At 43.8% G+C, this 27,309-nt stretch overlaps 1 protein-coding gene across 3 annotated transcripts; it reads right to left on the minus strand.

Moving 5' to 3' along the window:
- Positions 1–4,214: 4,214 nt before the first annotated feature.
- Positions 4,215–26,825, minus strand: LOC309542053 (cystine/glutamate transporter-like). 3 transcript variants are annotated; one of them, XM_082240568.1, is made up of 14 exons: positions 26,688–26,825; positions 24,341–24,477; positions 18,128–18,430; positions 13,667–13,793; positions 13,080–13,195; positions 12,794–12,919; positions 12,227–12,326; positions 12,094–12,138; positions 11,168–11,291; positions 9,480–9,583; positions 9,095–9,191; positions 8,500–8,649; positions 6,070–6,244; positions 4,215–4,885 (listed from the first exon to the last, which is right to left on the minus strand). In XM_082240568.1, the coding sequence occupies exons 3-14, from the start codon at positions 18,321–18,323 to the stop codon at positions 4,821–4,823; spliced, it is 1,425 nt and encodes a 474-aa protein (XP_082096694.1). In that variant the 5' UTR covers positions 18,324–18,430; positions 24,341–24,477; positions 26,688–26,825; the 3' UTR covers positions 4,215–4,820. The 3 variants fall into 3 exon arrangements, with proteins under 3 accessions (XP_082096694.1, XP_082096695.1, XP_082096693.1); XM_082240569.1 differs by lacking the exon at positions 26,688–26,825 and adding an exon at positions 25,100–25,237 and having other exon boundaries at positions 24,401–24,477; XM_082240567.1 differs by lacking the exon at positions 26,688–26,825 and adding an exon at positions 25,100–25,237.
- Positions 26,826–27,309: the final 484 nt, after the last annotated feature.

Raw genomic sequence — 27,309 nt, forward strand, 5'->3', positions numbered from 1 at the left:
CAGCTTCAGGACCTGTCCTTCCAGTGAGCACTCAGGGCTGATTTCCTTCAGAATGGATAGGTTTGATCTTCTTGCCTAGACTTAAACTAGGCTAACAGGCATCCCCTCTCCCAGGGAATTGTAGTTGCCAATGGGAAGGTTCGTGGTATAGTGGTCTGGAGTTGCAGTGGGTCAAGCACCCTTTACTATTTCTACAGCTGGGGTCCTCTCTCCAGCTAGGGGAGAGAGACCAGGTGTCCAGGTAAAGGTAAAGGACCCCTGACAGTTAAGTTCAGTCGCGGACGACTCTGGGGTTGCGGTGCTCATTTCGCTTTATTGGCCGAGGGAGCCGGCGTTTGTCCACAGACAATTTTTCCGGGCCATGTGGCCAGCATGACTAAGCTGCTTCTGGCGAAACCAGAGCAGCACACAGAAACAGCGTTTACCTTCTTGCCAGAGCGGTACCTATTTATCTACTTGCACTTTGACATGCTTTTGAACTACTAGGTTGGCAGGAGCTGGGACCGATCAATGGGAGCTCATTCCGTCGCGGGGATTCAAACTGGCAATATATCATGAATCATGATGATGGTGATGATGTATGTGTGCTATGCAAAAATCAGAATGTGGGGGAAACCAGCCAATGCTTCTCTCAATTCCTGCAGCCCCTGTTAAAACTGCTGGCTCCGTTCTCCCCTGCCTCATGCAGGGGGCAGCGAATTACAAGAGCAGGCACTGGCAAAAACCATGGTGCAGGAAAAACCATGAAGCTAGTCAATGCCTCTGCATAGCTCTGTTCTTCTTTCAGACATTGGGATGTATCGGTATATTGTGATGTTTACCTGGTGATACATCACAATGTTGAAAACTAGATATTGCCCAGCCCTGCTGACAAGATTCACCCATCCCTAAGTCCCACACATGTCTACTTATAAGAAAGCCCCACTAAATTCAGTGGGAATTACTCCCAGGAAAGTGTTATATGCTTGCAGACATAGTCACATGTTGCCCCCTGAAATGGAAAGTTGCTTCCCATGCCAGGGACAGCCGCATATATTTTGCCGCCTGAGGCAGAACAGCAGAGCATCTCAATCTGACTCAACTAACACTCAGTTTCCCCCAATTTGGTTCGGAACTTGCGACTCAGCCGAACCCAGAGTTATGTTTAGGGAAGTTTTTAATGTTTAATGCGGTATTGTGTTTTTAATATTCAATTGGGAGCCACCCAGAGTGGCAGGGGAAACCCAGCCAGATGGGATGGTATAAATAAATTATGATTATGATTATTTGCTAATGATGTCACATTATTAGCCTATAGTTAGGTTTCTCCAGTCTAATCAGAACGACATCAAATATTTGCAGAACCCTTCCCCACACCGCCCTGAACTTTCACAAGAAAAGTATGTGTGTTTGGATGACAGTGATAGTGTACAAACCACGTCTACCTCCAATTTGCAAGTGCTTTCACCTAAAGTCTGGTTACAATGAATAAGGTAGCAGCTTTGACCCAACGCTTCAACTCTTCCATTAGCATGATAACATATGCAAGATGGCAAGAAAAAAAAAATATTAATAACTTCTGAAAACTGTGCTTTATTTCAAACCATTTAATTAGGTGTTCACTGAGCGTATAAAAAGCTTAGAAACGCTGCTTAGATTTTGGACCTAATGTCACTTTAATATGAAAGTTTCCATTGCGAACTTGGATGAGGTTGGAATTTTACCCTCAAAAACATAGAAAACATTTCACATCTTTAAGCAAACTAAAATGGGAAGTTCAACATTTCCTGTGATTGTCTACCATTTTATACAAAATGTTTTATCTCAACAACGACTGTACAGTCAGTGTTTACATAATCACTATCTGCTAAGGCCTTCAGTGCTGATAGAAAGAAGCTTACTAGACACAGTTTAGAAAACCACAAATAAGAAAGTAGTTCAAAGTTGCTTGTCTATTTGGCTACATGATGCTAAATCATTCAAACTAGCCAATCATACACATTGGGAACACTCTCAGTCAGATTTTCATATATGTATGAAACATTTTCAGGTGGGATTCCATCACTACCAGCTAATTCAGGTTGCACAGTTAGAACTTATTTGGTGCTCTTGGGCATCAAACTCACTCCCCAACCCACCCAAAATCAGACTTTTTGCAATAAGGAATGTGATGGGGAAATGCACTAGGGATAACATTTCATAGAATCATAGAGTTGGAAGAGACCACAAGGACCATTGAGTCCAACCCCCTGCCAAGCAGGAAACACCATCAGAGCACTCCTGACATATGGTTGTCAAGCCTCTGCTTAAAGACCTCCAAAGTAGGAGACTCCACCACAATCCTTGGCAGCAAATTCCACTGTCAAACAGCTCTTACTGTCAGGAAGTTCTTCCTAATGTTTAGGTGGAATCTTCTTTCTTGTAATTTGGATCCATTGCTCCGTGTCCGCTTCTCTGGAGCAGCAGAAAACAACCTTTCTCCCTCCTCTATGTGACATCCTTTTATATATTTGAACATGGCTATCATATCACCCCTTAACCTCCTCTTCTCCAGGCTAAACATGCCCAGCTCCCTTAGCCGTTCCTCATAAGGCATCGTTTCCAGGCCTTTGACCATTTTGGTTGCCCTCTTCTGGACACGTTCCAGTTTGTCAGTGTCCTTCTTGAACTGTGGTGCCCAGAACTGGACACAGTACTCCAGGTGAGGTCTGACCAGAGCAGAATACAGTGGCACTATTACTTCCCTTGATTTGCTTGATTCAATGTCGTCTAACCTCCCCACACACAAATCAGAATGAATGTGCAATAAATAACCAATGCTGACTGATCTCCCTGCAAACTTTGTGCAAACAAATAAGGATAAAATGCCCAATGAAAAGGACATCTGGAAGTGACCTGGGCTTTATCCAGTGCACAAACAGAAGAGGGCTCCACTAGTGCAATGGGATTGCATCTTCCTTTTCCTCCCACAAGCTAACTGCACCCTGGGGCGCCCTCAAATCTGCTTCCAAAGTTCTGGAGACTTGAAAGAAAAAGGAAGAAGGAAGGAAGGAAGGAAGGAAGGAAGGAAGGAAGGAAGGAAGGAAGGAAGGAAGGAAGGAAGGGTTATATACTGAGTTGAATAGGATTCAAAAGGCAGAAGTCTGATTGGTCCTAGAACAATAGGATTCAGAATGCAGCAGTCTGATTGGTTCTAGAACAATAGGGTCCAGAATGCAGCAGTCTGATTGGTCCACAGAAGCCACCCAATCCAGCTTCAGGTGGAAGTGAATCTGCAACCTGATTGGCCTACAGGTGAATCCCGGAATTAGCTAATCACGTGGGGCCCATTGTGTAAATAATGTCTATAAAGCAGACATTCTGGGGGAACTTCCATTTTTCCTCCTCACCACTATGAGCAGAAGAAAGAGCATGAAATCCACTCTCGACTCCGAGTATATTTTAGAAAGAAAGAAAGAAAGAAAGAAAGAAAGAAAGAAAGAAAGAAAGAAAGAAAGCTCCCATTGGTGCCAATGAAGGCTTTACTTCCATGGCTGATAGCAAGCATAAAGAGGAGCAAATTTTTGGCAGGATTGTTGCAGAAGAGATGAGGATGTTAAAGACAATAAAATAGGTGTATATGGCATCACATGAATTGAAACATACATTATTTAGCCCCCCCCACTCTTTTACATGGATCCATGTACAGACTGTGTTATATTTGATATGATTTTGATTTTTCATGCTTGCAGCTGCTGAATCCAGGGTTTTGGTTTGTGACCCTCTCAAGTTGCATTCTGTGTTGCAAAACTAATGTTACCGTTACTAGTTCTCTCAGTCCATCTTGCAAAGCCATGGACCATACACAAATGATTATTATTTCTTAGGATCAATGGGGGGTAAAGCCCCCTAACTGGTGCGATGGCACTAGACCTGATCAAGCATTAGCAAGGATAACTGAAGGCAGTAAGCATCACCTGTGAGAATATAATCATATCCATATGCTTAATTCTACCAGTACTATGAATTTCAAAAGAGGTGTGAAATTGGCTGCTTGAAAGCTGCATCTGGTTTAGTCAGTTTCACAAAAAGGAAATTTCCTCCCTCCCACTTTGCAACAGGCAATATGATCACTTGGAATTATATGTGTCTGTCCTTTTACACACTACTAATAATAACAGTAATAACGTGTGTGTGTGTGTGTGTATACACACACACACACACACACACACACACACACACACACACCCCAAAATCAGAAGTTTCAGATTTGGGGAGGGCTTCTTTACCATTCTAAAGATGCCCATTATAATCACACACACGTCTTTTTCAGCAAGGCTTATTTCAGTTTTTTAGAGTCCATCTTGGAGTACATCAAAAAGTATCATTGGCCAAGGTACACTGCTCAAATCAAACTTTTTAAAAAATGAGCCTGTGTACCTTGATGACTAAGAGCTCTGCAGTACCACTTCAACATCTACAAATAGGTATTGCCTCTACACAGCCAGCATTTAGGGATTGCGTATGCATTCAGACAGACACATCTCTAGGAGTCTTTCTTCAAGGACCGGATGCTCTCGTGCCCATCTGCATGGCAGATGAGGACAATATCAGGATGCACACGGGCTGTTGCTTGCACAGTCAAAGGTGTGACTCATCTGCACAGGGTTTCCTGTGCCTTTGATTTTTCAGGAACTCTCCATCTGGTATGAAAACACCAAACTGGAAGCAGAAGATGCTCCAATGCAGGCATGCTCCGAGTTGTGAGGGTGGCGTTAAATATAAGCTAGGAGAAGTCACCGCAAAATCAGAGCTTTGAAGTTCAGGCTTCTGGTTCACCCCTCCAGCTCTCTTTATGCTTCTCAGTAAGTCCTGATTTCTTGTTGCACCACCTTCAAGAGGATCTGAAGCTTCAGTGTAAGAGAATCTGTAATAGTAAGGGGTTAGATGTATAAGGGCAAAAGTATTTCATGTTCTGGTGTTCCTAAAGTACGAATGATGTTTCTTCCAAAATTGGAAAAATTAATGTGGAAACAGAATGGGATGGAATTAGGGTTATAAAAAAAGAAGAAGCAAAAATGGCACAAATTAAATATGGACAGATTTGAATCCCTTCCTCAGCCCCCTATCTGCAACACGTGGATATTAATACTGACTTATCTTAAGAAGTTATTGTAAGGATTACAAGGACATAATACATGTAAGCATGTTAAACTCTCAGAAGTACTTTATGGATGCTTAGCATCATTATTAATATAATTATGTGATTGCTCAAAACAGGGCTACTTGGAAATGCCCCCATAATATTGGACGGTAAGTTTGCAATTCCATTTCTCCCTCTCTCGAAGTTGCCATAAGGCTTGTAGCTTGAATCTCAAATGCTTGTACAGGGTGCTCCTCTTGGTTTTCCTTCCCAAGTAACAATTCCCTTTGGGCTTCTTGCAATTCCCCTTTGATCAAAGGAACTCAAAATATTGATTTCATTGTAAAAACAAACACAAAAAAACCCTTCAAAAAGCAGAGCATTTTCTTAGGTAACTTGAAAAAGCTCAAAAATATAATTAATGAAGCTGCAAATTAAACACACCACGGCAGCCATGTCTTCCACACTGGCATTTTTTTAAAGTATTGGGTTTTTCCATTCCACAATAAGGATTGGAAACACAACTGGAGCTGTTAGGGGTACTCCATAATACTCGTTTCGCATTTGTAAGGACACATATTTCAGTGTGTCAGTACCCACACACTGGAACTCCCTGCCGAATGACATTTTTTGTTTAGAGAAGACCCAGCTATAGAATGTTGATGTGTCTTTTAATCTGCTTTTAGCTTATCGTTGTTTTTAATTATTTTTGAGTGTTATAAATATCTGTCTGTAACTGTTTTTACTGATAGTTTCATATTTTATTCTTTTTTGTATGCTGCTTTGCGGGTTCCCCCCCCAATACACACAATCAAGAAGCATCGATAACCAATCAATAATAAATCTCCCCCTCATTCCTGAGGGAATACAGCTCTCGACAGCCAGATCAAGCTCTGGCTATGCAGCGATCTTTAAAGAATACCGTACTGAATATGATCATTCAAAATTACCCAGCAGTTTCTACTCACAGAATGTGGTGCTGCAACACTTTGGCATTGACCTGTTGATGAACAAATAGTAAACGGGAAACCCACTTAAAACCATGGCACAGCCAATGCTGATATTGATTGGGTCCGAGTAGAAAGACATCGCCACAGTGAAAAGGCAAATGATTGTAAAGGAAACAGGAACGAAGAGAGGAACCTGGATAGGAAAAAAGAGTTCCAAAAGTGGAGTTACTTTTACAAGTGGGCCCTGAAAGGCTGAGGAAGTTTGCAGGTTTCAAAACATTTGAGAAGCAAAAGGAGGACTGGAGGAAAATGAAAGCTCCTAGAGAAAGACGCATATACCTGGAGGTATTTGCAAGGCAAATAAAAGGCCTTTGACCCATGACAAAGGACTGAATGTAATTGTTAGAACTCTAATTAAAATGTTTCTTTGGGTGAGTGGGGGGAAATCTAACACACTGATTGAGAGCTTTCCCTCACACTGTGTGGTCCAAGTCCTGAGTTCTACAGGGACATCCTTGAGAGGAAAACAAGGTAATTGGGAGTTTAAGCTTTAAATTCCTCTCCTCTGCCATGCATCCTAACAATAATCTGCATAAGGATTATTATTATTTCCAGATGGGCACAGGAGCTGCATGTACTTAATCTGTGCACCCAAGTCTTGAGAAGAGAAGCTCCATATGAATGAGACATGCAAGCATTCTTTTGCTTTAAAAGGTGTGGAAATAAGGGTTCTGGCTTATGTCCACAAGGCGGCAGTAGATGTACATATTATAAGCACTGGTCTTCTCGAATTCAATTTGTATGGTTTCTTCTTGGTGTTTTTTCCCTTCTAAGTTTTGTGAGCGGCTAAAAAAACAGCAAAGCAATACCCTGCATTTCCGAAGTGCTTTTGGTAGTGGCTATGAAGACATGGGACGCGGGTGGCGCTGTGGGCTAAAGCCTCAACGCCTAGGGCTTGCCGATCGAAAGGTCGGCGGTTCGAATCCCCGCGGCGGGGTGCGCTCCCGCTGTTCGGTCCCAGCGCCTGCCCACCTAGCAGTTCGAAAGCACCCCCGGGTGCAAGTAGATAAATAGGTACCGCTTACCAGCGGGAAGGTAAACGGCGTTCCGTGTGCGGCTCTGGCTCGCCAGAGCAGCGATGTCACGCTGGCCACGTGACCCGGAAGTGTCCCCGGACAGCGCTGGCCCCCGGCCAATAAATGTGAGATGGGCGCACAAACCCCACAGTCTGTCAAGACTGGCCCGTTCGGGCAGGGGTACCTTTACCTTTACCTTTATGAAGACATACCAAGAGCATGTTATTCCTGAATATGGAAAATAAGGTAGCCGGGTGAAAAAAGGAATCCTGGGCTCTTGCACCTTTAATAGTGACGTAGAAGATGGAACTTCAGCTGGTGTAGATTCTCTTGCAAGACACCTGCTGACATTTCTTTTTCTATACAGCTATTAAAGGTACAGGAGTCCTCTTTTCACATCTGGCCACCCAAAGAATGATAATGAAAATCCACCCTGGGACACCTTAGAAGTAGGGGGAATATTTCTTCTCTAAGCAAACAAGCAATTCATGTTTGTTGTTTATTTGTATCCCACCACCCTTCCTTCAAGGAACACAGGGCAGCATGCATAGCTCTCCTCCCTAGGGGCAGAGGAGAAATTCAGTTCGGTATGCATTTAAAGCAGAATCTCTCAAATTCACACTTTCTCCGAACAATGTGTACAAAAATGGACATATTGGGGGAGTGTGTGCATTAAATGAAGACATTGGGGGAAAATGACATACAAAAATCCATTATATTATGTGAAATAGCTTGCAACAGTGTGTACATTAGGCAAAAGTGCACCGAAAAATGGGCTTCTTAGGAGAAAATTACCCAAAAATGCTTAGAATTTTCATGAGGGGTTTTTTTTAAAAAAAATGCAAATTACTACAGAACACAGAAAACTAAATTTAATAATGGATAAATGAGAAACTGAGAGATGCAAAATTGACAGATCCTTCCATCCCTATTCTGCCCCCCCCCCCCATTTTATCCTCGCAACAACACCCAGTCAGGCTGAGAGGGAGTGTGCCTGGCTTGAGATCACAAGATGCTGTAAACAGCTCAGAGATGCCGTATGATGCTCTAAACTGCTCAGAGGTTTCTTTGAAATATGGAGCACTATATGAATTGCCTTTTAAAATGTCTGAGTTGGAGGGCTGAACATAGGTCACCTATTTCTTTTTAACCACTTAACACTGTTTCTGATCAGTTGTTGATGGGTGTGATATTTGTTGGGTATACTCTGAGGTGGAATCTGAACCAGGGATCACTTGGCTCACAGCTCCAGCTCTTAACTACTTACTCTTACTTATTAGCACAGAGAGATGGGTCTAAGTACATACCCGGTCTAAAATAAAGAGCAACAGAGGGAGAATCATGGGAGAAAACAGGCTAGCCAAACCCTTACCTTGAATGGGCTTGTTATCTCAGGATGACGGCAGCGGTGAACTATCAGCCCAAGGGTGGCTAATCCTATGAAGAGCCACCGGGAGAAGCTGAAGAAGTTCAGCAGGTGGTAGATATCTCCAACACAGATCATGGCTGTGACCAAAGGAAACTGAGGGGTGTAGAAGGAGGTGAAATAGATTTAGTAAACCACCATCTCAGACTGAACACACAGATGTAGCTGAAAACCTAGAACAGGGATGGGGAACTTGTGGCCTTTCAGATGTTGCTGGACTGCAAGTTTGTGTACACACTCCCATTTTCTGTGCACCCAGTGCGCTTCCACTCCTGGTGTGGGAAGCAGTGTGCACAAAACGTTAGCCGGAATAAATATCCTGTAGTTTCTTAGGAAATACTGCACCCTGCCCCTGAAAACCAGCTTCAATCTTAATTGAGAAAAAGAATGACCTAGCTGCATTTTAAGCCAGTAATGTGTACACAGCCTTTTAGAGTAAGCCCATTGAGACTGACAGTCCTTAAATTACTCATGGGTATCTTAAACATTTCAGTGGGTCTACTCTAAGAATGACTAGGATGGAGTCAACCCATATCCTTACCATCAACATGACTGCTGGTAGGGGTGTATGTCTTTGAATATGGATCATGGAGAAGAGGGGAGGCCATTGCCCTTCTCGTGAAGCCACAAACAAGGTCCTAGAAGGAGAAAACAAATAAGCAGTGAAAGAACGCAATGAATTAGTCTGCATAGGTAGGGAACCTCTAGTAGAGATGCTCAGCGCTGGGGTTCTCTTCCTCAGTTTCATGCTTTGGCCCTCCAGATGTTATTGGACTACAACGCCCATCAGCCCCAGCCAGAACAGCAAATGGTCAGGGGGGATGGGAGCTATAGTCCAGCACCAACTGGAGGGGCACATATCCCCCAGCCCTGATATGTAGCATGTAGTTCATCCTTCAACAAGATTAAAAAAAGAGGACACTGACCTTGAAAATGTAAAGATTCCCCCATTCATTGTCCCAAAGCAAGACAAGGAAACCAAGATAGGCACCATTGAGATAACACTCCGGCAAGCTTTGTGTGCAAAGCTCTGGAAGAAAAGGCATGTTTGTGTTCAGAAATGTGAGGTTTATAATTACTGGTGAAGGAAAACCACTGAGTGGCCTTCAGTGAAAGCAGGCGTGATATGCTACGGAGCTCTGTTTCATTCTGATTTCATATTTACTTGTTGTTCTCCATGCCTCCCAAATCCCTGATTTTCTCTTGTCTTATTCATTTTACAAAAGGCATAGAGACATTATTACAAGGCCCTAACAGCACTATGGTTTTCCCAAACTTGGGTCTCCAGCAGCTTTTGTACTCCAGCTCCCATCATACCAGTGGTCAAGGAGGATGGAAACTGTAGTCCCAAAGCAGCTGGAGACATATATTTAAAGCATCACCATGCCACTTTAAATAGTCATGGCTTCCCCCAAAGAGCCCTGGAAACTGTAGTTTGTAAAGGGCAATGAAAGTTGTTAGGAGACCCTAATTCCATTCACAGAGCTACAATTCCCAGAGCTCCCTGGGAAGAGGGGTTGACTCTTAAATCTCTCAGGGAACTGTAGATCTGTGAGGGGACTTGCATCAGCACCACCAATAGGCAAGGCTGCTGGGAGCTGAAGTCCAACAACATCTGAAGGGCCACAGATTCCCTTCTCCCAGCTTATGAAGGACTGAACTGGGGATGGGTGAATCGGTCCATTCCAGTTTCTCAAATTTTCAGTCTCTTATTTTTTTATATTTTTTTAAAAAAGATATTTATTGAGAATTTTTAGGATATAAAAAAAATAAAAAATAAACATACAAAATAATAAACAATTAAAAAACACACATTAATTTTCAATAATATAACTTCCATATCCTTATTTCCTCCGACCTCGTACTTCCCTTCTTTGTATTCCAATTCGATTTGTTGGTTCAGCAAATCCTTACCATAGAACTTTTACCCATTTATAATCCCTTTTTCATATCTCCTAAAGCATTACAGCTGGAAACCACTTAATTTCTTTCCAACATCTTTCTAACATTCATTAATTTTACAATATTTCTTTAAGTAGTCTTTAAATTTCTTCCAACAAATTTTCAGTCTCTTATTCAGCTCTCCACATTTACGCATTCCTTTGAGAATTCTTTTATAGATATATATAGAAGTCCTCCTGGAAATTCACCAGCATTTTAATGCAAATTTCTCCTAATAGATGTGTTCCTCGCAGTTTTGCCTAATATATACATTTCTTCAAAGCAATTCCCCCTAAAATAATGCCTGTTTGTATGTTGGGCTGTTAATGCTGTGAGCTGCTCCATCATAGTCTCAGGTTGTCTATATGTGTAAATAAACTCTCTATCATAAAGACACCACGGTCTCTGCTGACCCTCATTCCAAGGAAACTGAACCCTGGAACCCCCGGAATCTCGCACTGCTCAGAGACTGGGGTGGCACACATACAATGGGTTGCTCTTCTGAGACATCTCGATGACCAAACAACTCCTCCAAACAATTCTGCAGAGGCTGAATTTAATTGCCACTGGCTTACATTCCAGTCCTCTCCCCTCCATCTACTGAAAACTGAACCCTCTTGGGGAAGAAGGGGAATAATTCTGATATTAACTACAACATTGGCTTTCGACTCACCACAGCTACTGCCTGGGAGGCCAGAACATCTGCTGCTGTCAGTACCGTGTAATAGGAAACATTAGTAAGCATATAACCCACAATCACAGTGATCACAGACACAATCACTGCCAGAGGGATATTTCTACAAACAAAATGGGGAGGGGGAGAGAAAAGGATCGTCAGTACAACTGTTCCCATGTAAATGCAAAATTTCATTGTATTGTTATTTTATTATATATATGAAGCCTGTGCCTTGTTAGCCTATGGAATAATCCATCCCTATTCAAAACAGCATCAGAAAAACATTAAAGGTAAAGGTAAAGAGTGTAGTGGTTAAGAGCGGTAGTCTCGTAATCTGGGGAACCGGGTTCGCGTCTCCGCTCCTCCACATGCAGCTGCTGGGTGACCTTGGGCCAGTCACACTTCTTTGAAGTCTCTCAGCCCCACTCACCTCACAGAGTGTTTGTTGTGGGGGAGGAAGGGAAAGGAGATTGTTAGCCGCTTTGAGACTCCTGAAGGGGAGTGAAAGGCGGGATATCAAATCCAAACTCTTCTTCTTCTTCAAAGGTACCCCTGCCCGTACGGGCCAGTCGTGACTGACTCTGGGGTTGCGCGCCCATCTTGCTTAAGAGGCCGGGAGCCAGTGCTGTCCGCAGACACTTCCGGGTCACGTGGCCAGCGTGACGAAGCTGCTCTGGTGAGCCAGCACCAGCGCAGTGTACGGAAATGCCATTACCTTCCTGCTAGAAAGCAGTCCCTATTTATCTACTTGCACTTAGGGGTGCTTTCAAAGTGCTAGGTGGGCAGGAGCTGGGACCGAACGACGGCAGCGCACCCCGCCGCGGGGATTCGAACCGCCAACCATACGATCAGCAAGTCCTAGGCACAGAAAAACATTAAGCAGGGTCAAATGCAGATCTTTTTAAACTGGTCTTTTGACTCACCGCTCTGGCTTCACTAGTTCTTCTCGCACAAAACTAGTTTGAAACCTGCATCGTGGGAGGGAATGGAACAGACTTCAGTGGCCCTGACAGTTTAGAAGTGACTGTCTTAAAAATGGATGTCGTTTATGCATACCATCCTGAATAGGCAAACATCCCTGCATAAAAAGCCAAAGGAAGCTTGTCCAAAGCGAGGGTCTGAGCATTGAAAGCATCCTGGAAATTTTCTGTATGGCCTAAAGAAAACCATACAGTTAGAAAGCAAAGTATGATAAACATAGCCACGTTCCTAAGATAGATGAGCATGTAAACAGGCTTCGTTTTACCATATACATCTTTGAGATATGGTTCAGGAGTACAGCATATACTTTGGATGCAGAAAAGTCTCCACGTTCAACCCATGAAATTTCCACTTTAAAAGATCAGTTAGAATGTAATAGGGGGCAGGAAACATTCTGCCTGAGCTCTTAGCAGACTTCCTTAGGGATGAAATTCTGCAAAGCAGGTGCCACAAATGAAAAGGCCCCGTTTCTTATACCCACCCACCCAACTTCAGACTCTGACCACTGTTGTCACTCAAGTGTGGGGGGAGGCAGCCCTCAGGGCAGAATATATGGAGGCTATAATATTTTCTGGAGGCAAGTCCTTGCATTTTGATGGTGGTGATGTTTTATAGCTAATAACAATGAGAATAATGCATTACCTTGAGCTAAAAGTATCATTCCTGGGACGATGATGAGAGTGAGAGCTACCAACTTGACGATGGACAAGAAGGTCAGAAGCCTGGCACTCCAGCTGACACTCCAAGAGTTCAGGATTAGGACAATGTCTGGATTAGAGAGGGTAAAAAAGGCATTTGATCTGCACGCTGGGACTATCTAGTTCAGCTGATGAATTCAGAATATGAAATTAATAATAAGACTCCCATTGATTTGACTGAATCGCATCCCAAGGAAATAAATGGGGCACAGTTCCTGCTTCGTACTTACAGTAGCCAAGAAGAGCAACAAGTTTCACAGCCAGAAGTGGAGCGCCACAGGGTGCGAAAAAGGGGTCCAGGATGTAGCGTCCAAATGCCAGTGCAACAACTGCACTGTTGGCTGGCCTGGAAGGGAAAACTGGCTTATGCATTCTGTGACAAGAGCTCAAGAAAACTCTTATTTTTTCCATGCAAAGATGCCACATTCCTGCAAAGTCAAGGAAACTGGGCAGTTGGCTTATTTAAACTGTTTTCTGTGTCCCCTGGAAATCGCTCAGGAGGGAATATGTCTCTAGGGCTGAAAAGAGTTATCTGCCCCTGGCCTAGTTCATCTGGGCTGCTATTCCTGATGGGCCAAGCTGACACAACTCAGAGAAAGGCAGGACACAAACTTCAGTTATTTATGAACAGCTGCCATTCACCCAGAAATATCAGGCGGTCATTTGCCTGGACTGCCTTTAATATCTGCTTCTTACATGCGCAGTTTCTCTCACTGACATTTAAAGGCATAGATTATATACACAACTGCGCCACATGGTTCGAAGCATTCCGACCTCACCTTTAAGTTTATAGCAGGTTGCAGATGGAAAAGCTTACCTTATAGCAAAGTATTCTGCCCATAGGAACAAGAACCCTGGCAGAGGGCCCAGGGTCTCCAAGATATAGATGTAATGGGCTCCAGACTTTGTGATCCGGGTGCCAAGTTCAGCATAACACAGAGCACCTGGAAGTGTTCAGGTAGGAAAGAGTGTAAGCAAACCATCCTAAAGAGTTTTCCTTCACTTCACGCATTGATGGGCTATTGGTATCCTGTGATGTTGTGTCCATGACAGAGGAAAATAGGACCCTCGTGAAAACCCTCACTTAGAGTCACCCAGATTGCAAAGCCTTCTGTAGTGGATAAGGCACTAGACTTTAAACAGGGGTTCAAGTCCCTGCTTCATTTGTGACCGTTAATGTTAAAAATCCAGCAGATGGAAGATTTGTGTGGTGAGCCCTTCCCTTGATGCCCTAAGCACAGACTTATTTTGCTTAATGCTTAATCCAGCCCCGAGATGGGCCAATGGTCTCACGCAGTTTAAGACCGCTTCCTATGTTCCCACCACTATCTCTGTGTATCAGTAGAAGATGCACACAGAGAGCTGTCATACTGAGGTTTCACTTCAAGTGCCCCTAAACCCTTTTTATTCAGACGTAAGTTCTGTTGAGTTCAAAGGACCTTGCTCCCTAGTCATCCCTAATTACTGCAGTGGTGAAGAGTCATTCCTCATACATTTTTGAACTGGTCTTTGACCGTAATAATAAAATTATTATTATTAGTTGGCAAAGGCAATCATAAAAACCTGTTCATCTTCAAGGTGCCACAAGACTCTTTGGCATTTTTCCTCCCTAGTACATTTGCCAAGGATTGCAGCCTTCAGAGTGTCAGAGAGCTACTGAAACTAGGGAAACCAGAATGACCCATATCTGCATGAAGTGTTTGTGCAGCCATTTCAGCCGCCCATGGAAATTATGACATTAGGAATGATCAATATTGACAACCTGAACTTGAACCTGGAGGCTGTGAAAAATCCATGATGACTCCATATGTGCACCCACAATGGAACCATATGGTCAAAAAACAGCTTTCTTAGATTTTAGCCTGGGTTATTTTTATCCTAAACTTCAGCTGGCAAACTCATGTTTTGAGGCCATTCAGACAGAATCACAACCCCCTGTATTTATCATTGGAGAACACTTCCATTGAAAGTTGATTGCTTTTGGGATTTTTTACAGGGTAATTCTATACATGTCTATTGAAAAGTAAGCCCCATTGAGACCCTGGAAATTAAGTATATGATTGTAGCCTTCGCTTCCAATTTCTTGTAGGGCAGATGGGAGGAGGGCTCCATTTTGGCTCTCATGGTTTACTCTCAGTTCTCTTTGGTGAAAAAGTGCTGTTAAAAAGCCACTGGGTAGAGTGTTTTTTATTTTTGTTTGTTTGTTTCTTTTTGCAAAACACCAGCATGACTAGCTGACATCTGATGGGAGTGTGTTCCACAGGGCAGGCGTCACTACTGAGAAGGCCCTCTGCCTGGTTCCCTGTAACCTCACTTCTTGCAGCAAGGGAACCGCCAGAAGGCCCTCAGCGCTGGACCTCAGTGTCTGGGCTGGATGATGGGGGTGGAGACACTCCTTCAGGTATACAGGACTGAGGCCGTTTATATCCCCTTTTGCAGAAGAGGGGCCATAGCTGTCAACGTTTCCCTTTTTTTAAGGGAAATTCCCTTATTCTGAATAGGATTCCTAAAGGGAAAAGTTGACAACTATGAGAGGGGCCACGGCTGTGTACAAATCATATACAGTGGTACCTCGGGTTACATACGCTTCAGGTTACATACTCTGCTAACCCAGAAATAGTACCTCAGGTTAAGAACTTTGCTTCAGGATGAGAACAGAAATCGTGCAGCGGCGGCCAGCAGCAGAAGGCCCCATTAGCTAAAGTGGTGCTTCAGGTTAAGAACAGTTTCAGGTTAAGAACAGACCTCCGGAATGAATTAAGTACTTAACCCGAGGTACCACTGTATTTAAAGCACATTCAAAGCACATCAATCCCCTCCCCCCACAGAAATCCTCGGAACTGTTGTTTATCCCCTCACAGAACGAAAGTTCCCATGATTCGGGGGAGGGGGGAAGCCATGTGATTTAAATATGATTTAAATGTATGGTATGTACACAGGCACGCATTCTGAAGACAGAGGTCCTATGTTCAGTCCTTGGCATCTTCAGTTAAGGTGGCAGATACTAGGGACATTTGAGCTGACTGGTGGGGTTATGTAATTAAAAGACCCCACAGAAACGACATTGCTCTGTAGCAGGAATGGGGACCCGTGGCCCTCCAGTTCTTGTGGGACTAAAACTCCTCTCAGCCCAGCCAGCATTGCCAAAGGTCCAGAGCTGATGGGAGTTGTTGTTGGGCAATAGCTGGAGAATCACAGTTTCCTCCCCCTTGCTGTGTAAGTATCACATGAGTTCTGGGACTTGCAGGTGGAGAGGGGACATGCCCCTCTCAGACTTCCCAGGTGGGATAGTGAAATACACTCAGAGTCGCAAAGTGATTTCATGCTCTTTATTCAGCTCATAGTGGTGAGGAGGAATGAAAGAAAGTCCCCTCACAGTATCTGCTTTATATACATTATTTACACAATGGGCTGCACATGATTGGCTAATTCCGGAATTCTACTGTAAGCCAATCAGGTTGTGGATTCACTTCTATCTGGAGCAGGATTGGGTGGTTCCTGCCAACCAATCATACTGCTGCATTGTTCTAGGACCAATCAGACTGCTGCATTCTGAATCCTATTGTTCTAGGACCAATCAGACTGCTGCATTTTGGATCCTATTGTTCTAGGACCAATCAGACTGCTGCAGTTTGGATCCTATTCAACTCAGTACATAACAGATAGTTACGCTGAAATACATAAGATTCATAGAACTGTAGAGCTGGAAGGGACCACAAGGCTCCTCTAGTCCAACCCCCTGCAATGCGGGAATCTTTTGCCCAACCTGGGGCTCAAACCCACAACCCTGAGACGAAGAGCCTCATGCTCTACCGACTGAGCTATCCAGGATGTTAGGAGGCTGAGATACAAGAGCCTGTTAGGAAGGCTGCTGTTTGGGAATCTTATGGGTCAAGGGCTTTGAAATGGCCTTCCCAGTTTCATCATGCAATGGGGGTGGGGTGCCTCTTTCACAGGGTTCTTCTGATAAAATCCTAATTCGGATTAGTTACACATTAACCCCATGTGGCTTTGGGAGCGCCTGCTCCAAGTTCAAGGCAGAAACAAAGGCTCGCAGCACTGCATGTGCAATGGAGGTGTCACGGGACCAGGGGCTGCTCAGTTGCATCAGGTGCCCAAGTACATCTCAGAAAACAGATATGGCAGGGTTGGAGTGTGTACAGAAAAGGGCACAGCTCAGGGGCAGAGCAATTGCCTTGCCAACAGAAGGTCCCAGGTTCAGTCCCAGGCGATTTTTTTCGCTTCCCCCCCTTTATCTAAGCCGCTAAGCCGCTAATAGCCTTTTAGCCGCTAAGCCGCTAAGCCTTTAATAGCAGCTAAACTGCTAATAGCGCTAAGCCGCTAAGCCGCTAATAGGGTTGCTTCGCAAGACGAAAAAACCACTAGACGAAGAGACTCGCGGAACGGATTATATTCGTCTTGCGAGGCACCACTGTAATCATATATGTATTATGACAATATTATTATTTATATTACATATACAGTGGAACCTTGGCTTCCAAACGCCTTGGGAGCAGAATGTTATGGCTCCCGAATGAATGAAAACCAGAAGTAATTGTTCCAGTTTTCGAACGTTCTTTGGAAACTGAACACCCGACGTGGATTCTGATTGGCTGCAGGAAGTTGCTGCAGCCAATCACAAGCTGTGCCTTGGTTCCTGAACTGTTTCGGGAATCAAACAGACTCCCGGAAAAGATTAAGTTTGGGAACCAAGGTTCCACTGTATAAGAATGTATGGAAATGTTACTGATTATATATAACGTACTATACTATATCTTTTTATTATATTTTTGCACTTTCTCTCTTTTTTTCTTTTGCTCCTTTATTTTCTATAACGGAAATTCTTTTTTATTTATACAGTGGTACCTCGGGTTAAGAACTTAATTCATTCTGGAGGTCTGTTCTTAACCTGAAACTGTTCTTAACCTGAGGTACCACTTAAGCTAATGGGGCCTCCCCCCGCTGCATATATGCCACTGCCGTGCAATTTCTGTGCTCATCCTGAAGCAAAGTTCTTAACCCGAGGTACTATTTCAGGGTTAGTGGAGTCTGTAACCTGAAGCGTCTGTAACCTGAAGCTTCTGTAACCCAAGGTACCACTGTATATTAAAAACAACAACGTTGAGTCAGAATGCTGTCTCAGTTCTGGGTCCTGGGCCAATACGGATTTCATTACTGCAGCTACCAATTCGTTAAGTGATGGGGTGAAACACAGTCCCAATAGGGTTTCTCATCCTCCGAGAGCTGAGAAAGGAGAGGAAAGAAACTCACCACGCACCAAACATAGAGAGGATCCCACAGGCAAACCAGACGACTAAGGAGAGGCCCACGTTGCCGGAGTTCTTCAGCACCCCTTGGGGAGAGATGAATATTCCGCTGCCTACCATGCTCCCTATGAGGAGCGAGAAAGCTCTCAAGAGGGTGATCTTCTTCCTCAGAAAGACAGCTTCCTCGTTCTTCTTCGATTTCCCCATGGCCTGTGTGGTCCTCTGGAAGAGCCTTCAGGTGTCAAAGGTTTGTGGGGCGGAGGTGTGACTTGAATCACCGTAGAGGTTCTTCCTGATCCCTCAAATCAGCCTAGCTTTAAAAAGAAAGAAGAGCGTTTCCAAAGAGACCCTTAGAGGTTGGGACGGGATGTTATGAAGCAAGCGCACAGCTCTCCAACCTATATTTGCATTAATGTGGGAGAAGAGCACCACTTTCAGGGGGATTATCTGCCATGCTTAACCCTTTCACCAACCCAGTTCTACAAATGAGTGGATGATGAGCCTCCCTAGCTCAGTATTGTCTACATTAACTGGCAACAGTTCTCCGGGCTCTCAGGAGTGGGACTGTCCTAGCCCTTCCCCTCCCGTTATCCCTCTTTCTTCCTCACCTGGAAACAAATTGTATCCTCCGGGTGTTTTAAACATTAGTGTTCCTTCTCCGCCCTGCCCCATTTCCCTTTAAACATGTGTTTAAGCACATGCATATGCTTTTAAAATTACTGCACATTAAGCACCGCAAACATTTTTATGGTGCTTTGTAAACTACCCGAGCACCAGGTGGCTGGGGGACCATTGCGCACCTAAAGTATTTGTTTCTAGCTTATTGTTGGTTAAAACGTTACAGCTCACATCTTGTGTGCGTGCCAATTCTTTTAAAAAAACACACCAACCCAAGACATTAACACATTTAAATGCAATATTTATACATCAAATTATCAGCCAGTAATTCATTCTCATTATGTACCACTATGAATAGGAAAGGACACAGCCAATACATCCATTCATCAAAGCTGAATGGATGTCACAGTTAATGAGAAGTATTGCTTCCTCTTTCAGTCTCTCTGTATATAGAACTCCGGAAAGTAATAAAGGAAGCCCATTTATCTTTTTTTTTTTTTTTAAGTTGATTTTCTGCTCCCCTTCATTTATAATGAAGTAACTTGTAAGATTAGGCATGATAGCTGTAGTCAATAAATTGATGAGTGCCATTCTGGAGACACACTCCAGCACACTGAAGCCCATAGAAACAGCCCATTGCTGTTGCAGCAATAAAACAAAATGAAATAATCATGGCATTGTAGAGTTGGGAGGGAACCCAGGGGTCATCTAGTCCAACCCCCTGGAGGTAGAAAATAATAATTGATACTAGTAACCCCTCAACACTTATTGCTATTTTCATGAACATTAGTCTAATCATACTCGTAATAGGAGGGAGGCACTTGGTTCCCTGAGCCAAGAGGAAGAGCCTTCTGACTCCAGTTCTATATGGGCTCTGTTGTAGGGTCACCATATTCCAAAAAGTAAAAATCCAGACACAAAAAGTACTTTTAAAAAGAAAGTTGTTGAGCTTTGTTGTTGACTCTAATTCCGTCGTTGGAAGAACCACGTCAGCCCCAGGCTTGTGTAGATCTTGGCAGAGGGGTACTCCCAGCCTACCCTGTGTGCTCCTCAATCTGTGGATCTTGCCCTTTGGCCCAGGAAGCAAAATGACTCAGACCAGTCCTGGTTAGTCTCAACATCACTCATCCAGAAACGTTTGGAAATCCGGAAGTAATCCAAAGAGTTTTCTTGGGTCGCACAACACAGTAAGCGGAACTATGGTTCAGCAAGACTGTATGAATGCTAAGGAATCGTACCATGTTGTGCAAAACAGCCTTGTGTCTTAGGGGGAAATGTTACCTCTCCTCTAGTCACAGCACGGTCCACTGGGAAGGTAAAGCATCTTGGCTTTGAAGCTGAGTTGCTCTACGTAACAGATTAAAGTGCAAGTATGTTAATCCTCGCAGCTGCACTCTGCATGTGTTTGGAATAAAGGAAATATTTACAAAGCTCGTTTTTGTTTCCTACAATGTGTTGACTGTTGACTCAGATCTCTTTCGTTCTACGAAATTGCCCTTTTTGTTGAAGAGTCAAATGGAATTTTAACTGGCAAAAAAGATATGTTATGAAGAAATCTTACATGACACATCAGTCCTGTTTCTGAGCATTTTACAGAACAAAAAAAGGGGGTGGTATCCATCTTTATGCAGTGGATTCTGAGAGTGTATGGGACAGAAACAGAGAGTGTATCAAACTCAAACAGAAGAAGAAGAAGAAGAAGAAGAAGAAGAAGAAGAAGAAGAAGAAGAAGGAAGAAGTCACCACAATCCAGCCAAAATGATGCAATTTATGTTAATGACAGACCCTCCCAGTGTCCCTATTTTCCAGGGACAGTCCCAGATTTACAGAAGCTGTCCTGGTTTCTGATTTGATCCTGGAATGTCCCACTTTTCCTTAGGACGTCCCTATTTTCATCAGAGAAATGTTGGAGGGTATAGAGTTATGCGACCCCCGAGCCAAGGAGATAAGTAACTATACAACATTTAGAAGACATCTAAAGACAGCCACTTACAGTGGCTTGGGCAACCCTGTCAGATGAAGGGCATATAATTACAATTATATTATTACTGAATAGTGCACCCCTATTTTCATTGGAGAAATGTTGGAGGGTATGCAATGGGAAAGATTAAGCACAGGCTTTACTAGAAGTTATATTCAACACTGCGCAAAGGGTGATCAGCTCATGCAATGGGACTCCCCCTATCCTGACCCCCCAAACCTGATCCAAAGGGACCCCCAGCCCCATTTTGAGAGTGGGGGAGGGAGTTGTAGGGGAGAAGGAGGAGACGTTCCATTGCCCAAGCAGAAGTCTGAAGCATAAGCAAAAAGGCAGAATTTGATAGAACTCTAGGTCACTGACATAAATGGAACTGAAAATATGTCAGTTTTGACCTCTGTGAACAGAGCCATTAAATACACACACAGTCACAGGCAGTGCCAGCTCCCGGTGAGGAGGGGCCTTCAGGAAAGGAAACTGCTGTTAACAGCTTCAAAAACAGATATCTGCAATAAAAATACAGGTCTGGGGAGACCAAACAGGTTTTGGCAGGCATCAAAAGGCAGTACAACAAAGGCGTCTGCCTGATATCAATAGGCAGGGAGTTCCAGAGATTTGGTAGTGCTGCACTGAAACCTCAACTTCTCACAAGTGCTGAATGAATGTTATGTGGCACTTGTGCTATTTTTCTAGAAAAAGAGGTGCGGGAACTCACCATGGCCCCCTCCCTTGTTTTCTTATAATGGCAATGGCGCCCACCTGAGAGGTGCCAGAACAGAGTTCCAGTGAGTTCTGGCTGGGGAAAAAAGTCCTGTGTAAAAGTGCCCCTTCCACAGATATTGTGATCTGATATCTGTCAGCCATACAAAAGAGGCTTCTAATGGTTCGTTGACACCTCACAAACATCTACTATTTGTGTCAAACACTTGCCAAACATGGCAACAGCCAGGAGCAATGTTATGTACATAAAAACTCAGGGTATAGACATGTGACACAAATTACATAAAGTTTACATAGTGTGCTTTATGTGAATTTTAGGTGGCTTTCAGAGGGACAGGGGTGAGGGACTTTGGCTCTCCACTGTAACTGGATTGGGCCTCCACAAATCAAGATGGCAGGTGGCTGGAGTCTTCCAGCTCTGTGCTTTGCAGCAGACCCAGCTGGCTGTGAAAAGCTTTGAGAAAGTTCTTCGTTGTTGCTTTTAAGGGGAGAGGAAGAGGAAGAAGAAAAGATCTATGTCCCAGTGCAAAAGACATAGTATGGCTTGAGCCCCTCACAGCACCCATGGGCAACCGTGCATAAATATGAGAAGAAACTTACCCCAAAGTTAAAGGAGCCCCATAATAATGTGTTGATGAAGCAGGATTGGTCCCATGGAATGATACTAAAAATATCTTCTCATTGTTGGTGAAAATACCGGTAGGCAGAACACTAAGTTGCAGTTGACCCTTCTTTAAACTTAGCGAGGAACCGGAGGGAAATAAAAAAAGCCCTCCGAAAAAAGCAAGTGAGGAATGCAAGAGCTTTAGGCCCTGCGGATAAGTCAGATTCCAGAGCTGTTGAACAGTAAGAGTAGCTGAGAACAGACGCGCTAACAATAATTGAGCAGCTCAGTTGGTAGAGCATGAGATCTCAGGGTTGGGCGTTTGAGTCCCACGTTGGGCAAAAAGATTTCTGCATTTGCAGCGGGTTCGACTAGATGATCCTTGTGGTCCCTGCCAACTCTACAGTTCTGTGACTAGCTGGATAGTGCAGTGGTTTCTATGTTTGGGGTTACCTTGAAGATTATCTGGAGTTCCTCACTTCAGGTTATAATTAATGGTGGACAAGTGTTCCTTAAAGACAAAGAAAGCTTCTCAGGAAACATACTGGGAGGTCTAGAAAAGGGAGTGACCACTGGGATCCCTCATATAAGTACAGAAGAAAGGCCATAACTCAGTGGTAGAGCATCTGCCTTGCATTCATTTGGAATATTGTGTAGAGCTCTGGTCGCCTCGCTTCAAAAAGGAGTTGGAAAAGGTTCAGAAAGGGGCACCCAAAATGATCAAGGAGATACACTGCCATGCCCCAACTCTCCTTGGGGAGAGGGGTTGTAATGAGAATATTTTGCCCACACCATCAGTCTCCCTACAGCAAGAGTAACCAAAATGGCGCTTTCCAGATGTGGTTGAACCCAACCCCCCATCCATTCCAACCAACACATGACCAGTGGTCAGGCATGATGTGAGGTCTAGTCCAACAACATCTAGAGGGCCCCACATTGGCTACCCTTTGCCATACAGGGTTTCTACCAGCATTCTGGAGCCAGAAGGCTCAAAGAGGTTACTAATGCTCTGCACTGTAGCAACCTGCTCCCTCTTTCTAGGAAGAAAGCAGCCTAACTCAAGGTACTGTGGAATCCCAAGCTCCTGGCCTTCATACTCCAAATATCTGACAGTCACTCCTTGCAGTTTGCGGAAGTCTGCAAAACTTGGGCATTCTGCTAGCTTAGCACCGTCGCTTCTTCAATAAGCTATGAGCAGATGTTCCAGATGCTCCAGAAGAGCCGCGCCATTCCCTGATGAACCTCATGACCTTCCTCTTTGTTGGTGACCTGGTGAGGGTGGGGAGCGAGTTCTTTTCACTTGCTAGGACAAGTCCCGGGGGCAAAACGAGAGACTTTGCCTCATCGCACAAACTGTTTTCTTAGCTGGATCGGAGAAAACAAAAATAAAGCAAAGCGTCCCCCTGCAGGGTTCCAAAGTTTGAGCAGGCAACAGCTTTCCCAGAAATTCTTGTCCCTTTAACTATTTCAGCTCTGGTGAAATCTGCATGGGCAGGATTGTCCCCCTTAGCTACGCCCATGCTTCCCTGGACTCCGCAAAGGCAGCCCCTAAAACATCCCTCTGTGGCTATTTTGGGGAGCTGTGACCCCCCCTGAGCTCCCAGGGGTGAGCACACAGGTCACGTATCTGCAGTTCACAATGGGGGTGTTTGTTGCGGAAAACACAAGTGTGGCAGCAATGAATCTTTGGTGCAAGCATGCTGTCTGTATGAAAGCAATTGCTGGGTGTGGAGTTACTCTAAAGGAAGTCGTGTGAGCTCCCTGCCAGCCACCTTCAAGGCCAAGTTTGTAAAGCATTTGCAAACAATGAGTATTTTGCAGTCTTCATTTTCACCTTGTCATCTAGACATGCAAGCTCTGCGCACTTCACCAGCTGTCTACCTTTCCCTTTAAAGTGCATTTCTTTACCGGGGGGGGGGGGCGGGGATGTTATTGGGTTGTTGTTTTTATTTTGATTATATATTTTGTGGTTTTACAATTTGATTTTGTTCTGTGAACTGCCCTGAGACCTACGGGTATAGGGCGGTATACAACTTCAATAAATGAGTAAATAAATAAAATTTCTTGTCCCGATTTCAGCATAGATAAGCACTTGTGCTCATTTTTAACGTTTGTCCTATTAACTCATTCTTGGATTGTGAAAGATGTGGAAATACTGAAATAATGATCGACCATAATATTTGGTGCCGTTATTACATGAGACTCCTCAAACGAAGGGACAAGTCACCATTTAAATATATTGTCTATTATTATTATTATTATTATTATTATTATTACTTGATAACGGATAATAAATTGACTTACTTTGTCTTGCCCTTGCTTTGCTTTAAATACTGTATTTCATTCACTTGATTTCTTGCTTACCCTGGAATGTTCTGTCTGCAGCGACTTTCATGAAGTCTTCACAAATAACAGTTCAACAGCTTTTGCTTTTTCCACATCTGTAAAGCAAATGAGAAATCTATATTGACTAAAAACAATGTTTCTTAAAAACACACACCAAAAAAATCAACAGCTTCCTATACAGCATTCACAATGTTTTGAGAGGATGTATTTGAAACGAAGCAAAATTCCATACATTCTGATCTCATGCATGTTTACTCAAAAGTAAAAACTCTACTGAGTACAGAGAGGCTTAATTACAAGTGTACATTTGTAACATCGCTTGTGAAAATGTGTGCTGATGAATGACTTTCCTGGCTAGGATTGCCAGCTGACCAGGAGGGGAAAAAGTAGTTTGCTCCTCAGCGTTTCCCCCCCCAATTCCAAATTTAATAATAAGGCAATTAAATGCATGTTGTCAAACCTGTTCTGTTGTTGTTCCTTTTTACAGCAGCTTGATTTTCAGAAATCAGCATGTGGAGCTCTTCGTGGTATGAATATAAACATTTATTGTGCGGTAAATTAAAGGTGGAGGAACAGGAGCCAGTGAGGAAAAGTTGGCAACCCTGGCCCTGGCCTCTTTCCAGCTCTCTATCAACTCCAGCATAGTGGCTCCCCTTAACTGCTTTGGACCTGAAGGTAATTTATTCAGTAATCTCAGAGATATTTTAAACCACTCACATATTGTTGCAGACCCAGCTCCAAGGTAGGTTTCTATGAGTAACATCCAGCGCAGAGGCACTAACTCACTTGGCTCAGTCCCTTAATTCTCCCTCAGAGCAAAACCCCTCCTCTGAAGAGATCACCACTGGGTGCCTTTCTGTTGTTGGTCTCTCAGCTCAGCTGCTATTCATTTTTTTATTTTTTATATAAAGCCGTAAGCACAGATTATGGTTGAGAGAACACATTTTGTTTTGTGACCCTCTGAAAAGTTATGTAACAATTATTATCACTGCTTTTTATTTATTTTAGCACCTCCCCGACTGTTGTTATGCGATGCCCAGCTTTGATCAGCTTGCTGCCATTTCTCTTCACCAAAGGCATGGCCTCAAATCAGAAAACCTTAAACCAGCAGAAGTAGCACTGATGCGTTTCTGCTTTGTGGATAAGGCAAATTTAGGCACACTGAGCATGGAGTACAATGTGCAAAGATGCCTTTCCATTCCCAAGGGAGTGAAAGGTTGTTTGCAAAGTCCTTTCATTTATTCAGTTTTTTATTAAAAGCAGTTTCTATAACAATTGTGGTTTTTTAAAAGGACATCCTACTTCAAATAGCACGCTTGCCACAAGGAATTCATATGCCTACCAGAGGGGTGATGTCCATTCGCATAAATAACCTTCCTTTTTTTAGAGAGAACTGGCGAAATTTACAAAGGAAAGCTCTATAAAGGTGGTTAAACTGTGACAGCTAAATACAGCCTCCATATTCAGAGGCAGTCTATCTCCGATTGCCATGTTCTGGGAACACAGGAAAATAAGAAAAGCCTGCCAGATCAGGCCCACATCTCATCTAGTCCACAGTTTTCACAATGGCCCACCAGATGCCTGTGGGAAACCAGGGAGCAGGATTTGATCACAAGAGGACCCTTCCCCTCCTGTGCTTTCCAGCAACTGGTATTCAGTATCCCAGTACGTTTCTGAGCACAATTCAAAGTGTTGGTGCTGACCTTTAAAGCCCTAAACGGCCTCAGTCCTGTATACCTGAAGAAGCGTCTCCACCCCCATCATTCTGCCCGGACGCTGAGGTCCAGTGCTGAGGGCCTTCTGGTGGTTCCCTCACAGCGAGAAGTGAAGTTACAGGGAACCAGGCAGAGGGCCTTCTCGGTAGTGGCACCCACCTTGTGGAACGCCCTCCCACCAGATGTCAAAGAGAAAAACAATTACCAGACTTTTAGAAGCCATCTGAAGGCAGCCCTGTTTACTGAAACTTTTAATGTTTAACAGACTACAGTATTTTAATATTTTGTTGGAAGCTGCCCAGAGTGGCTGGGGAAACCCAGCCAGATGGGCAGGGTATAAATAATAAATTATTATTATTATTATTATTCAGAAGTAGAGCACAGCCATCATGGCTAATAGCCATTGGCAGCCTCATCCTTCCTGACTTTGTCTCACCCAAGTTGATGGCTATTGCTTCCTCCTGAGGAAATGAGTTCCATAGTTTAACTATGCACTGTTACACTGTCTCTAACTGCGTCCATGCCGTATTATTCACAGCAACGGGAAGAGAAACCCCAAAGAAAGGAAGACTGAAAACACTTCCACTTACCTGACACCACCAGGTTATAACCAAAACACCAATTTCCCCCTCACACTTCGTTTTTTAAACTAATGAAGTTCTTTGTCCCCGTTGTTTCCAAGAAAGCTATCGCTTTTCTGCCCTGCACTGCGGAGCATTCATCCTTCAGAGAACTTCACAAACATTAACGAACGGAGCTTTGTGAAGGATAGATAAATACTATTTTCTCGTTTGATTGATAGGTGATGAAATTGAGGCAAAGAGCCATGAAATTAGTTAGCAACATGCAGCAACGCTGCCAGCTACGTGGGTCTAGAATAATTCCCTTCTAGCACCTACCATTTCCCTCCGCTGTCGCCTTGCTACAATGACTTAACTCCACACACCCCCGCCTCAATCTCTTCTCAAGAGAAAACAACGATCTCTTTAATTTTCTGAAGAAAATACCTAGAAAACTGAAGACCAGATCAGTATGAGGGCTGTAATCATTCGTCACCAAAGGTCAGCTATTGTGAATGGCACATGTTGAGGTTCCATTTGGGAGGCCAAATGGAGAGTCTTGGCAGGCTAAATATGGCCCACAGGTGGGAGGCTCTCCAGCCCTGGCTTTGGTAGTGGCTGGGCTGAAAGTCAGTTGCTTGTCAAATGAATG

Source organism: Podarcis vaucheri (genome assembly GCF_965113315.1).
Source record: "Podarcis vaucheri genome assembly, chromosome: 10".
Taxonomy (NCBI): Eukaryota; Metazoa; Chordata; class Lepidosauria; order Squamata; family Lacertidae; genus Podarcis; species Podarcis vaucheri.